A 16,421-nucleotide genomic window follows, 5' to 3' on the forward strand; every position below is an offset into this window, starting at 1 on the left:
AACTTTGAACATTAATTGTTTATCATTACTTAAGACAGTATTCGGATATTGTGAACATCTAATAAAGCCTTATTGAATGAACTACAGTGTTTGGAGAATTCATTTTAAAAAGTGCACAAGACTTGGTCCATAAAGGAAACACGGGCACCTGTTCAGCATGAGTTTGTATAATTAGCAGATAAAGGATTTCAGCTCAGTCTCATCTCAGTGTTTCCAGCTAATTACAGTCTTACAGTACATTTATTAAGTGTTACAGTTCTCCCTAATGTTTTAGCTGATGGTCTATTTCTTTCAGAAATTTTCCTCATGTTATGATCAGACTTGTCCATTCTGCCACACATTTTGAAAATGGCATAGCTTATCCTTCCTGTACTGTCTGTAAGGCCAACACTATTTGTATGAGTGTAGAATAAATATTTGTTTTTGAATATCTTTCTCTTATTACAGAAAAAAGCACATTTTATTTGACACATTTATTATCATGTATTTTAATAGCATAAAGTGAATTGTAAATATTTATTATTAATTTAATGTATGCATTTACTGGAATTTTCAATTTTTTAATCCTAAATTTTCTCCTTTTGGATAGTGGCATGGGTATTGTTCTAGATGAGTATTTGTAGTTATTGTGATTTAATATAGAAAGCGGAATGCTGAAGCACTGCTTTTTAATGTTATAAAAATAAGCTGAGTTTTACTTTTAGCAGTGTCTAGTCAGTGTTAATTCCAAGAGAACAATGAAACACTTTGAAGTCTGGTGCATGGTATTGTGCAGCTTATAATAGATATCCATTCTGACTTTCATTTATTTTAAATCTTGCAAATTCAAGTGCTGAAAGATGTATTTTTTAGTTCATTTGTTAATTTGTTTGAGATGCAGGGTTCATTATTAATTTCTCAGCTGTATACACACTGCCCACTTAAAGTAACAGTAATCAGTAATATTCTGTCAGTGGCATGGTATATTCTTCTTTGTTGTAAAGCATTGCTTTGTACAACTACCAAACTATACTTGAAAGCAAGTAATTTACTGTACTGTATATACAGATAATCAGAAAGACAGCTTGCTCAGTAACTCTGAAATACAGTTTACTGCCAATCATTGGGGTCTGATTTTTGATGGTCTTCCTTTATCTTGACCACTGACTTAGCGTTGGATGGGTTCTTGCTATGCATGCTGGGAAATTCATGACATGGGACTGACAAACCAATAATGTCATATTGCATACCCATCTTAAATAAAATACAAGAAGTGTGAAAGGCAATTAAAATGTAATAGTTCAGAGATACTACATCATGAAAAATCACATTACAGAGCAACTGAAGCTCCTCAAAACAATACATTTGCAGTAATTTAGAGAAATAAAAGAATAATTTGAAAAGTTATATTGCACATCATACCATAGTTATACTAAAATGTTTTGCCTAAAAGCACTGGCAGGATGTTTGCATAGAGTTTAAGGACTAAGACATATGTAGATGCAGTATTTTTTTAAATGCATGTAATAAACAACATGTTTTTGAAAAACGCAAATCACTATATCTTTAAAATTAATGTGATTACTTATTCAGAAAGGGATAATTCACATGTCTTTTGGGAAAGCAAAAACAATTTTAATTTTGAAGTACTTGATTGAATTGCAGGATAATTGTATATAAAAGCTGTAACATCCTCTTTAGGTGTTATCTTTCTGTAATGGTGAGGCAGACATGTCCTTGCTGCTTGTGGTAATGTTTTATTTCTCAGTGAACAGTGTGATTTCAGCAGAGGCTGATACAACATGTAAACTACTAGGAAAGTTTAATCTTCCTAGCCTGTACATGAGTGGTGATATTGTTATTGGAGGACTTTTTAACATTCATACAATACCAGTTGTTCAAGATGTAACATACAAAAGGGAACCAGAAATAACATTTTGTGAAGGGTAAGAGAACACTTAAAGACTGTGTATTATAGCACTCCTTTATTATGCCTTGTTCTCAGTATATTACTTTTTTTGCTTTTGTGTACTGATACAGCTGACCATCAGCTGCTTGTTGTTGCTCCAACTGCTTCTACCTTAAGTGCATCCATGCTGGGGGAAGTGTAGCCATCAGTGGTTTGGGAAGCATAAGAGGAAATAGGGAGCATAGTGACCCTGTAGGATATGCTTGCTTATTATGCAGGAAGATTGTTATGCCCTAAATGGGTGGGGCTGCTTGACATCATGTGCATCACAGCATGTAATAGCAGTTAGCTCTCACCCTTCATTGTATGCCCAATTGAATGATCATCTTCTGCATGATTATAGCACCAAAGGGGTAGATGCCTATTCCAGTGCGCAGTGCCATCCCCTGATCTGGCACTCCCTCAGCTTTAAGTTGAGGAGAAAAAAAAGTAAATTCTAAACTCGATCAGTAAAAAAAAAAATCTCTTCTGTTCTTTTTAAATTGTACCAAACTGCTTGCTACATTTGTAATAAATGCTGTCACAGTTTTTGCCATGCATGCAGTGTTAAATTACTTTAGTGCAGAAAGAATGCAATACCAACAAAAAAATGCCAGTGTTGCACTTAAGACCAATCAGGATCTGCCCATTGTATCCTCTAACACTTTGCACCCTGGGCAGCTCCATTTGCCCCACCATAGCTGTACCATTGTACAACACTACCATCACTGGGAAAGTGCTACATCACATGCAGAACTCCACCTCACCTGAATGGGCAAGTTGACAGCTACCACTCCTTCCCAAACCCATAATCAAAGTCAGGATGTCTGTGTCATAGTCAGGACTTCCTCCCGGTTTGTGATGAAGCCAAAGTTATATGGTTATTTTGGAAGGGCTAAGGATGATCACAGGGATGATACAGTAACTCCTCTATTAAGGGTGACTACTTATCAGGAATGCTAGAGTGGACAGCGTAGTACTAGCCGTTTTCAACATGTGCTATCCTTTTTATACCATTTAACTTAGGGAGACCATAAATGAACTTATGGCAAATCTGAGGAAAATTATTCTTTTTAATAAAAGTGGCAGACGATCTTTAATTTCCAACTGTGATATAACCAGCTCAAGTTGATGGAAACCTTGCTTAATATCTCATCTGATAGAAGACCCCTCAGTAGTACAGAACCTTTCTTATAATGTTGATTGCTAAAGTATGTTTTAAGAGTGAGATTTTATGACACTTCAAAAGGCTAAAAACCTATTTTTGTGTGTCCAAAGAACAGTATGTGTCTTGCTTAATAACACAACAATCTATGTCTTTTAAAAATAATTTATTCTGAGAAGAAAGAAAAATACTGAACTTCCGAACTAAACTGTTCATTTTCAGATCACTGAACTTTCAGCTGGGAAATGGTATAGTGAATCAGATAGGGGCTACAAGATTATGCAATTTGCTGGTATGAGCTATGTGAGTAGGTGATCGAAAGAGGGAAATAAGAATTAATGCATTGTAGATCTTAATAAGTCTCATGCTTCTTGTGAACAAATACATCTTTTTTTATCAGAGGCAGTAGGAACTAATGCCCATACCACTTAGAGGGACTATATCAGATTTAGGCATTTTAGTCACTCGTTTTTTGTTTTGTCAGCCATATAAATTGTCATTGCCTATACTTGTACCATATTGTTAAGGTTTGGAACCTTACCTGTATCCATCATGTCAATACCTTCTCTCCGTATCAATCATGTCAATACCTTCTCTCCGTATCCATCATGTCAATACCCTCTCTCAGTATCCATCATGTCAATACCCTCTCTCTGTATCCATTACGTCAGTACCCTCTCTCAGTATCCATCACGTCAATACCCTCTCTCAGTATCCATCATGTCAATACCCTCTCTCAGTATCCATCATGTCAATACCCTCTCTCAGTATCCATCATGTCAATACCCTCTCTCCATATCCATTACGTCAGTACCCTCTCTCAGTATCCATCATGCCAATACCCTCTCTCAGTATCCATCATGTCAATACCCTCTCTCAGTATCCATCATGTCAATACCCTCTCTCCGTATCCATCATGTCAATACCCTCTCTCAGTATCTATCATGTCAATACCCTCCTTCCAGTATCCATCATGTCAATACCCTGTCTCAGTATCTATCATGTTATACCCTCTCTCAGTATCCATCACGTCAATACCCTCTCTCCGTATCCATCATGTCAATACCCTCTCTCAGTATCTATCATGTCAATACCCTCCTCCCAGTATCCATCATGTCAATACCCTCTCTCAGTATCCATCATGTCAATACCCTCTCTCAGTATCCATCATGTCAATACCCTCTCTCAGTATCTATCATGTCAATGCCCTCCTCCCAGTATCCATCATGTCAATACCTTCTCTTAGTATTCATCATGTCAATACCCCCTCTCAGTATCCATCACGTCAATACCCTCTCTCCGTATCCATCATGTCAATACCCTCTCTCCCATCCTTCAAAACCATTCTGAAACACTTCTTAACCAAAATCTGGCTTGTTATAAACTCTATCTCTAAATGTGACCAAGTACATATTCATACCTTATACCTCTTTAGCCTCCCTTCTTCATTCACTTCCTTACATCTATCAATTTCTCTCCCCTGGCTTTCTGTCTAAATATTCTACAAGCCTGCTTTTCTCTCACTTCATGTTGCAGTTCTTGTTTTGTATTATACTATCTTACCTTTAATTTCTCTATAAAATGGCTAAAAATTCTCTAAATAATAAATCATTGTTATATTACTTGTATCTATTCTTAACAAATGTTTTCATATTATGTCTAATTTGGTATAATTGTTTAAACTGTAGATGTTTTGTATTCTTTCTGAAGATTATAAGATTATTGTGCTTAAAATGTTTTGTAATGTTGTGGAACTTTTCTCCCTGGCCTCCACTGAAAATGGGTTCCTGCCCAGTCAGACTTTCCCAGTAATAAAATGCCAATAATAAATAAATAAAATGTTTCGTTGTTTACACAGATGCGAACGACTAAAAATTAAATATCATATAGTTAAAAACAAAATAATAAATTATCAGAATATCTGCATTTCATATGGTCTATCGAAGCTGTAAGTGCCTTATTTTCTGTTAGTATTGGACATAAAATTGAATTATGGACAAAAGAAATGTGAGACTTCCTGATATATGAAACACCTTTTTGTTTTTATGGTCTCATTTGCCCCTTCTTATTACAAGCATCAGGCACATATTAGCAAGCCATGTGACTCTTCTAGCACCTGTCTATAGTCGTAATACCATGCTTTAGCTGAAAGATTAGAAAACTAAGAGTTTAGAGCTGAAGTAAAATATGATAGTAATATTTTCTTTCTCAAATGAAAAGAAAGTTTTTAAATAACATAAAGTCATAGTACCTTGCAGTGCATTTTGATGAAATTCATATAAATACTTTAGTGCTATTCTTTCCTTAGGAATACACTTTGTACAACGTAAATTGCAAGCAGCTCTGCAGATAAATCACAACACTTTAATGCAATTACTATGGAAATAAAAAATAATAAGGGATTAAAGCATAATAAAACAAACGGAAACACTAATCTGTTTTTTATTAACATTAGTATACATTCCAAAGAGATGTTCTTCCAGGAGGACGATATCCTAATTAGGGGTGCAAGGGTGCAACCTACTATACAAGGGTGCACAAAATACATTTCTACTTTTTTTCACATTTTTGTTTACCTTAGATTTTCTTCCTCTTTGAATAATATTTTTATTGTTAGAAATATGGCTGTTAGCTATGTTCTTTTCTTTGCCAAACTGATTTTATATTATTGAGCAATATGATACCACAGCTCAGAATATCACCACTGAAATTTTTTGGTGAGGGAACATCGACCACATAAATGGTTATGTATCAGGTCAGGATGTCACCTCATGAAACAGAACACCTGCGCTAACTAGCAAAATTATGATAGAGAGGTAACACCCTCAAGCAAGCCATGCCAAGGTTTGTCACTGTCCCAAGGCTGAGATTCATGGGTTAGTGAGAACTTAAGTGTCTGGCAGTTGGCTTGGAGGAATAAGGATCTACTAACAAGCTGCCTCCTGTGGTCTAGAGGTGCAAGGCTTGATTCCCTTAGCCCCCATTGCCTAACAGTGTGAGTCTGAGTACGTCACTTAACCAGACCCTGCTCCCAGGCTGAGTCTGAAAAAAAGCCTTTGGAGATCAGTGCTCTACCTCAGAAAACAAATACAAACAAACAAATAAATTATAAGCAGCATGCCAACAGACACAGTCAGCAACACAGATCATCAGCCAACAGCTGCCACTTCCCCAAAATAAAGCTCTTGGCCTATGCTCATGGAGGCATTGTGTTCAAGAAAGAAAAGATCATCCCTACAGCATGTTCCAGTGCACTGGTAGAGTAAAGCATTGCTGACTTTCAGTGCTTAGTTCTCTCACTCTAATTTCGCCCTGGCTGGGATGCCTTCTTTATGGAGCCTGCATGCCCATCTCTCTATGTTGTTTTTTCACCATGGATTCTAGTTTTTGTTTATATCCCCAAGGCAGGCCAGGCGCTTAATGCATTTTTTTAAATGAATTTCTGTGTATTTTTTTTTTTTTTTTTTTACTTTTGCTGAGACTTGTGAGGTATCATGCAATTAGATAAAATATTATGAATGCTGTGTTCTGAGAAAGTACATGTGGACAAAAGTCCTAAACATATTTTTAATAAATTGATACTGCGGTGTAGTATCCTGACTACAAGTGTTTTGTTTCACTTTGCATTTTGCTTCATTTATGTCCTTTTTGTTGTAATTATAAGAACTGATTTGCTTTAAGCTGTAACACTAAGCCACCAAACATGTTAATGCATTTTCCTATGGCTGCCATAAATAATGCAGTATTGCCTCCAGCTTATGTAGTCAAGCAGCATGTGAAATGTTGGTGGGATAACTACAAGCTTATATCCATGCCTGTTACATTCGTTAGACTTCTATGAATTCACACAAGCCATTTGTAAATACAGTAAGAGATTGGAAAAGATTTCCTATGTAATGTGTATTGCAATAAATAAAGGCATGCTTGTATTGCAATAAATAAAGGCATGCTTGTATTGCAATAAATAAAGGCATGCTTGTATTCAGACAATAATACTTTGCCTTCATGCAATAGCATTTCCACCTCATTCAACTTATTGAAATCCTTTTACAGAATTACTAATTTATTTTTGCACTGCATATAGCAGTTTCTGACCATGTGTGCATACATGTTAGTATGTCTGTGTGTGTATATCTGTCTACTGGTTTGTGTGTTTGATTATTAAATATAAGTACACACACACATATACATATATATATATATATATATATATATATATATATATATATATATATATATATATATATATATATATATATAAAATCTGACTTTTTATTATTGCTTTTACTTTAGTTTTAATTTCAGATCTTTGCGATGGGCAAGAACCTTGGCATTTGCAGTAGATGAGATTAATAATAATGCAGTTTTCCTTTCAAATATATCACTTGGTTACCGAATACATGATTCATGTGGAAAACATCCTATGTCTCTCAGAGCAACCTTTGTGCTTGTAAATGGCCAGAAGGAGGTGGTACCAAAATACAACTGTCATGGTTTTGGTGATGTCTCTGTCTTAGTTGGTGATCCATCCTCATCTCAGAGCATGATAATATCAAGAACACTGGGACCATATCATGTACCACTGGTAAGGCATCTGCCAGCTGTATTATGTGCCGTATAGTCTTTTAAACCTCAGTAGTTCTTCACCTTTTTTGTGCATTCTGCCTTCCAAATCTGCATTTTGCAAGGGAAACCTATGCTTTTTAAAGTTTGCCTTTCTTGGATATAGAAACATCAAAGCAAGGAACTCATCTCTTTCCTGTTGTCACTGCTTCAGGATCCTGGTTGTGGCTCAATTCACAGATTGCATTCTTGTTTGTAGGCTGCTAAACTTAGAGACAAGGAGGAAGGTGTGTTTTATTTATGCCTTTTTCCATGTTTGTGGAAACTCAGAATTAGTATATATAAAGTTCAGGGATATGTGGTGCTGTGAGATGTCCTTGCCAAAAAAAAAAAAAAAGGCAGTACCACTGTTTTGAGCTTGAGAACTACCAATGTTTTAGCTTTACATTCTTTTATCTGAGTTAAATTACTCCGAATTACTCACAGCACACAACACGTTTTCAAGGGTGAAAAAGGGGTCATACTGCTGAGGTCGGTTGACAAAGATAATGCTGTGTTATTTTTACATAGATATTAGGGCAGCCACGGTGGTGCAGCAGTTAGCATTGTCACCTCACAGCAGGAGGTTTTCCGGTTCGATTCCTGACTGGGGTGCCTTCTCTGCGGAGTCTGCATGTCCTCCCTGCAGTTGCTTGAGTTTCCTCCAAGTGCTCTGGTTTCCTTCCACATTGCAAAGATATGCAGTAGGTGGATTGGACATAAACTGGCTGTAGGTGTGAGTGCGTGTGCAAGTGAGTGGTATGGATGAACTACCATGGCAGCGCTAGCCAGCTTGCGGTGTAAACCTTGGCTCGAGAAGATTGTCACTGTTGAAAGTGACACCCCGACCTCGTGCAAAATGGGAAAAAGGGGTTGAGGATGGATGGAGGGGAAACTCTTCATTAACATGTCTTTCAGCAGCTGCATGCAGTGAGTCATGTCAGTGGTTTAACATTTTATCCGTTGTATTGGCAAAGGAACAACACAAAAACCCCATCATGCAGTGCTGTAATGTAAGGCACGTGATACATTAGACACAATTATTAGAATCTAGTTCTGGTCTAAGACATAAATATGATACATCATACATTACCTATCACATTTAATATATTCATTTATTAAAATCATGAATTTATGATACTGAAAAGTAAGCACTTGTTAAAGTAAGTGAACTAAACAGTTGTGTTAGAGGTTAACTTATTTCTGTCATTTTTAGTGCTTAGTTCACAATAAGCTGTCATATAGTATGCATAACTCATTTCCCCTTGATTAGCAGAAGATAGATTTGTACTGTTTGAGACTCTCATTTGCTTGAAGGACTTAAGTGGTATATACTCTTAGACTTTGTAGGTAGAATTCTCTCTGGGCAAATGTACCTGTAATTAGATAGGTGCACAAACAGTAAGCTCTCGTTGTTGGCAACATTGTTACTTTTTGTTTGAGGGCAGAAAGACACAGCAAAGCTAGTCTGCCATTTGAGTTCATTTTTATATTCTAGCTGCCCTCCATTTCTCCCTTCTTTATCACACTTTCTTTAGATTTCTCATGTCACCCTGAATACATCTCCAGAGTCCTTCTGTCTTACCCCTTCCAGAGCCCCATTCACAGGTGCACAACCATCTGTTTAAAATACTGCAGATATAGAGAATATTTGATCCCTACAGCTTGACCTACAAGCATGTTTACTTATGGTACTGAAGACAAGAAAGTTCTTGTTATAGTCACCCACTTGGAAGTTGCTGTAGTATCAGTAACTGACTGGGGGAGCTGCTTCAATGATTAGGGTTCCAGCCTGCAAATGACTTGTGAAACCACAGTCCTTTTGTTCCTTGGTAGCCATTGTCCATTTGGTTGTAAAAGTTCCTGTTATACTTAATGATGAAGAACAAATGGGATCACAAACTGACATAGCAGAGGGACCAATTAGTAAATATGAAAAGTAAATATAGTGTGTGTATCTCTCTCTCTCTATGTATATATATATATATATTGTGTGTGTGTGTGTGTGTGTGTGTGTGTGTGTGTGTGTGTTCATACCTCTTAACCTTTTACCACAAGAAATTTGGACAAAGCCAAAAATAATGAGACTCAAAGGCGCAACAACTGGGGCATATTTTAAATATTGCTGTTACAAACGTAGTTGCTTAAAGAACAGGTTTTATATTAGCAAGCATTTTCTGAAGGATACAAAGGCTGTAACACAAATGTTTGTCATTATTTACTGACTTCAAGTCCTCAATGATTTTCCAGAAAACCACAAATTTGTGAGGAACAGACCAAAAATATGAGGAAAAATCTAAACATTCAGATGAGAATTGTGTATGTATGTATATGTATGAGCATCATATGTTACATCACACAAGCAATACCTCCTGTTACTTATATGTACCCGCTCCAGGGTCACACACAACAGTGGGGAAATGGAAAACACCCTTTCCCTCACTGTTCCACAATTTCAGACAATATAACAAAACTGGTAACAACCCTCTCAATTAACATAATTCAACATAAAAATATGACAGACTGATTTTTATCTTAAACAAAATGACAAATTGCATCATTTATATATATATATATATATATATATATATGTGTGTGTGTGTGTGTGTGTGTGTGTGTGTGTGTGTGCATTGTTATTTATATAAAATATCATGATTACTTTTCTTTTAATTTTTAACCATCTAAATAACATCATCCTTGAACACCTTCACCTTCCTCATCCATGACACCTTCCAAATGCATGCAGTTTTAGGGTAAACAGTCAGACGGGATTGTTTTTAAAATTCATCTGTTAACTCTGTAATCCCTCTGGCCACAAGTGTCTCTTCAGGGTCAACCCAGGAGTACAATCTGGTTAAGTGACTTGCTTAAAGTCATACATAAGGCAAATGGAAGTGAAGGAGTGAAATCCTGTATGCTTAGAAGGTGCAGGAGAACACTGAGAAAATGCCCATGCAGAGAAAGCATGCACACTGCATACAACCAGCATCGAGATGTTGGTCTCAGACCACTGCACTGTCAGTCATCAGTTAGCAGCACTCAGAATATGCCTTCTTCTAAAATTTTACTAAGTGGTAACAGTCTGACCTTTAATTTAAATATTATTTGCACTATATTGTAAGTTGGATTAAATCTTTATCTCTAACTACAATCCAGTACAATTAAAATAATATAGTTTCAGCAACATAAAATATATATAATCCCATCTTTTCAAAACAGTCAAACTATAAAGTTTTTGTTACAAAATAAGTATCTGTAAAGTTATAAAAGCGGCCTAAATTCTACAAAAATGGAGCACAGTTTCCTTTCATTCAGTATTCATTGTCTTACAATACAGAATAAAACATATTTTACATTAAAATATTTTATTTTAAGATTATTAAACATTTGACACATTAAATACATGCAAGCTGGATGAGAATTGTCACTGTTTTCCTTCTAATTCATATTTCAGTTTTAAAACAAGGTTATTTGGTATTTCCTTTCCTTACATTTAATTTCAACATTCTGACATCTGTGGTAACTGGGTACTACAGCTTCAATGGATTTATTTGAAATTTTCTCATCGCTTAGTAACCAAGTATTGTTGCCAGTGTAGCGATGAAAGGCAAATGGGGATTTCATTTTTGTGGGACCCTCTTTTTAGACTGATACTATCTCAAAACTGGGGTGACAAACACTCTAATGAAGCATAATGTAGTGCTAAACTGATGTGATTAACAAACATGGTGTAAGTCATGTCTAATCTGAAGAAGAAGGGGGTTCTTGCCAGATCAACATCTTGATCCTTAAGATAATACCTAAACTGATTGCTAAAGTATTTTTATCCCATTCTTGGAGTATGGATGTTAACTAAACAAATGCACATGTTATCAGTGGTATAGAATAGGAAAAGACACAAACCTCCTGTCTATCTTGATTAGTGACAGTGTATTCCAAGTAAGAGAATTTAATTCTGTACTTATTATAGTTTGAAATAGCTGCATTACAATGTTTTCAGTATAACTGCTTTGAAATATCCAACATGAAATATCAGAAAGCAACTGGCCACCTGCTGTGACAAGACTGTCATTATGAAAGAAGGACATGAATCATAAACATTGCAGTGAGAAGTTAGGGGTGGATAGTACATACTAACACAATTCTGGCAGAATTCTCTATCTACTCTCCAGTTGGAATCTAAGAAACAAAACTCCAATTAGTTTGTCTGAAGAATACATAAGTTTCGAAGTTCAGGGTAGTATAGACATGCTTTGTGTTCCATTTTGATGTCAAGGAAAGAAGAGAATTGTCATTTATTTTCTCCAGTTGCTATAGCATTTATCTTGCATTTCAGAGACTGCAGTGATATGGGCCTCGCTGTCATAAATGTATTAGCCTATTTGCTTTCGATATTCACACAGCTGTCTGTATGTTTAATTCACAGTATTGTCATCACTATGGTGTATAAGAATAGAGCCCTATCTGTGTCCCAGGTGACCAGGATTTGATTGCCAGGGCCCAGCACTGGGATGAGCTGACTGGAGTGGGGGATAAATGAAGTGGCTATGCTCTCTCACCTCTTCGAGAGAGGGAGGGCGTGATGAAGGAAGATAGGCAGGCATGCAGTTTGTCTGAATTTCCCAGGTAGTTATCAGTGAAGCCTACCTGTGGTATGTACACTAAAGGGTGGAACATCTGCAGGATTCCACCACTTGTGTATTTGAATAACAACCCTGAACAATACCCACTGCATGCCCCCTCAGATATACCTACTGGTTATTCATGGCGTTAGAACTTAAAGTAAAAATCCCTGACATGCCATGTATGATGGCAGCCAGGAGCAGGCAAGTCCTGGCGCTAATGCTGAATAGTGGTATTTGGCACATTTTGCCTTACTTTCCACACGGACATCATAACCTTATATTTTTCACTTTACTGGCAGAACTCATGAAATGATGAGCAGATTTACTGACTGTAATTAATGACAAATGTAGTCATGTATCTATCTATCTGCATTTCAAAGTACTATAGCTATCACTCCCCTGCAGTTTGCTTACCTGCACTTGAATACCTTGCAGGAGTAGAAGTCATGATTTTTGGTGTTTTGCTCAAAAAGGTTGCTTGTTTGCTTATTTATGTATGTATGTATGTACGTATGTATGTATGTATGCATTTGTCTATCTGTCTTTGTTGACTGGGAAAATTCTAACTGGGTAAAACCCATTGTCAGCGGAGGACCAGTGAGAACAGCTCCAAATTTAAGTTGCACATGATGCATGTTTAGAATTACAGGGTAAAAACATCTGTTCATGAACTTATTAATATTATTTTTAACTATTTCCTACCTGATCATAGCATTTTAATACAAACAATGAGAGTAGAATTAACATAAATTGCCTAATTATTGAATAGAAAAATAAAATACAATAACAGTTACTGAATTTATAGCATGGTGGCTGCAGGGAAAGGATAAAACTGGAGTGTTTTTGAGGTTAGTAATTTACAGACAAATAGTAATGTAGCTAAAAAGCTGATGATAGGAGGAGAAATTATGTAAATGAGCAGGAAGATAAATGGACAGAGGAGGAACTGTAGCTAGTGGTGGGGTGTGAGAGAAGGAGGAAAGTAAGAGTTTAGGAAATTAGTGCAGTCTGAGGAGGAGCAATAAGAAAGGAAGGTGGCTGTAAGAGTTGGAGAAAAGTACTCTGACTAAAGCTAGCCAGGTGAGTAGGAAGAACAGAGCCATCTTTGGCACAGGTGCTGCTTAAGCAAAATGTTGAAAAACTATTTCATTTTTCTAGCTGTTTTAAATGTCTGGGGAATTCTTTGCAGAGTTTTTGCACATAATGGGAGTGGAGTGAGTCTCTAGCAGTGTCGAATATCTTACTAATACATCATAAGAATTTATTGCTAGAACAAAGGTCTCTAGTGGGTGAATAGTACCGTACTGTGGGGTTGTGCCACACCACACTACTCATGCTTCATTTTTTCTGTCTATGGTTGCATTATCTCAAACATGAATGCAATATTGGATTATAGAAATCTCATCACTGAATCGATGAGATCTTGGAGTGAAAAATAAAATAGCATGGATGTGGGGGCATAGCCACTCGTGCTGGGGTTCACAGCCTTGCTTCTCCCACAAAACAATATGTCTATAGTCGTCATCATTAAGCACCTTTTCTAATTTAACATGAAGTTATGTTGTGTCAACAGCTGTCACATCTCTCATTTCACAGCCAGTCTACCTTCTTTGACTGTCATGCCTGCCCTTCATACAGTATATCGTCTCTCATGCAATCCATTTATCTCTTAGCTGGGCATCCTCATCTCCTCTTACCTGTATTCTTGTCTCTACCATCTGCTTTACCAAAGTATCTTCAGTAATCTGGTTTTCATGACCTCCTGTACAAATGGATCTACTTTGGCTCACTCATTGATCTTTGCCATGAAATACATCCTACTACCTATCTTAAGTAATTTATCTCTGTGCCCTCAAACTTCCTCAGCTGCTCTGCCTTCACTGTCCATGTTTTTGTACCATACAGCAGCACTTGTCTTGCAGCTGTATTGCACACCTTACTTTTCATCTTTTTCTGTCATTCTTTTGTTAGGCACTACCCCTGACAATTTCTGTCACTTAGTTAGAGCATTTTTCATTCTAGCTCTGACCTCCTTATTCTGACTTCTCTTCCTCTCAACCACAACTCCCAGGTCCTTGAAGCTATTAGCCTGTTCCACTGTTTTCCTTCCATCTTGGTGTTCACCTTTTTTCTGGTTTGCCCCATTGGCTGACTTTGCCAATGTCTTGTCTGTACTCAGTTTCATCCCATATTCTACATTCCAGTCCCCTATCATTTACTGAACTCCCTGTTCACATTCAGCCTGTAGTACCACATTGCTGCATACAGCAGCTCTGTTAATATGTCCCTTCTGATCTGTTTGATGATGAACTCCATTAACAGCATGAACAGCAGTGGGCTCTGAGTTGAGCCCTGATGCACACCCACTCCCACTGAAAACCCTCTGTCAATCTAAACATTGTTTGTGCTTGTGTCACTGAATCCTCGTACATGGCCTTCACTAATGATATAAGTGTTTCTGGAACTTCAAACACATGACTACCTAAATCAGCCTATATGGTATATTTTCATATGATTGCTCCAAGTATAGGACTGCCCAGTTGGACTCTTTCCTCATATCCACCTTCTTCTCTACTACCTGTCCCACTGTAAACATCAGGGCAGTTGTACTGCATCCTGACTCTGAATACGAACCTCTCATCACACACCTTACTCTTTATGCTTTATACATTCATCGGTCACCTTCTCCAGGACTCTGATGCAGTCTGACAGCAGTTTAATAACCTTTGTAGTTTCAGCAGTTTTGAAAATTCATAGCTCAGTGGTAGTTACTAGATGCGCAGTCCAAGAGGACATTAACGAGCTTAGTCCAAATGCCAAATCCCAAATCCTCCAAAGGCACCACTGGTTAAGTGACTTGTTCATGGTCAAAAGCAATTTAAATTACTATTTTTTGAATAAATGAATAAGTTAGTTAAAATCACATGCCTGGGAATGCTTCTATACTATATGCAAGAATGTTAACCAGTCATCAGGTCCATGGTTTACTGGAGTCACAGTGCTAATCTTTTTTGGAGTTATCAGTAAACATGAGGAGGTTGTATTCTGCAGTAGCTGCTGAAAATAATAGTACCCCTAGGAGCATGGTTTTAGAACAACCCAAGACAGGACTTGGCAAAACCACGTGGCCCTACTCTTCCACACTGTTCCATCTCCACATATTTAAACTACCTCAATTTCCTCAATGAAATTCTAAAAGGAAACTCTTTTTCTTGAGGGTATAACATCAAAACTTGGTTTTTAAAAAACAATGCTTAGAATGTTCAGCCATGTATTCCTCCAATTGCAGCATGTATGCTCGGCCCTCTCTCAACCAATTCCACTCAGTAAAAGACCCCACAGCAAGCAAGCTACCAATAAGATGGCTATCCTTTGCTGTAACTTTGGATAGAACTTACATTAAATTATATAAAATTAATTAAAAAGTGATAGAACCACACATGCAAGGCTGCAGGGATTCCGACAAACCATCTCCAGCAATCCAAAACTTGGATTTTGTTTTATTATTTTTATTTCATCTGATGAAGTTTTATAATTGAATAAATTGAAAGTGCTTATCAACAAGTTTTGGATTGCTGGAGCTGCTTTGTCAGAATATCTGCAGCCTTGTGTTGTGTGGTTTTATCAATTTTTTGTTTTTGTATTTTGGTTTGTTTAGTTAAAAAAGTGAGCCATGGTTACATAAATATTTAAAAGAAAGTTAAATCCCATAGACAACATAACCAGCTTGGTTTCCATTCCATACATATTAACCCTCTCCACATCCCCCTTCCCATTTTTCTTAAAAATTCAGATATTTTAATATAATATTGTTTCCTCACTATACACAGGTATGTTAACCTGTCATTATAGCAAGAGTTTGCTGGATTCACAGTGGTAGTCCCTTTTGGAGTCAGTTATACATGAGCACAGTACCCAGACAAGATAGCCTTTACCAGTTAAGAGCATGGCTTACAATATCCATGACACTTTTTGTATTCTGGCATAACTATTGAAAACAATAATACCCCTAGGAGCATATATTTTGCACAACCTCAGACAGGACTAGGTAAAACCACATGGCCCTGCTCCTCCACACGGATTAACTCCCATGCTTCTAAAC

The 16,421-nt window shown here is 36.9% G+C and overlaps 1 protein-coding gene across 1 annotated transcript in view; it reads left to right on the forward strand.

The window, feature by feature from the left end:
• LOC122801301 (vomeronasal type-2 receptor 1-like) overlaps window positions 1-16,421 on the forward strand; it is a 225,186-nt gene that overhangs the window by 95,703 nt on the left and 113,062 nt on the right. Inside the window, exons 3-4 of the mRNA XM_044070846.1 lie at window positions 1,748-1,925; window positions 7,386-7,677. Of these exons, the coding sequence (XP_043926781.1) occupies window positions 1,748-1,925; window positions 7,386-7,677 (470 nt within the window). The remainder of the gene's footprint in view (window positions 1-1,747; window positions 1,926-7,385; window positions 7,678-16,421) is intronic.

The sequence above is a fragment of the Protopterus annectens genome, chromosome 4.part1, assembly GCF_019279795.1.
Source record: "Protopterus annectens isolate FY-2018-M chromosome 4.part1, PAN1.0, whole genome shotgun sequence".
NCBI lineage: Eukaryota > Metazoa > Chordata > Ceratodontiformes > Protopteridae > Protopterus > Protopterus annectens.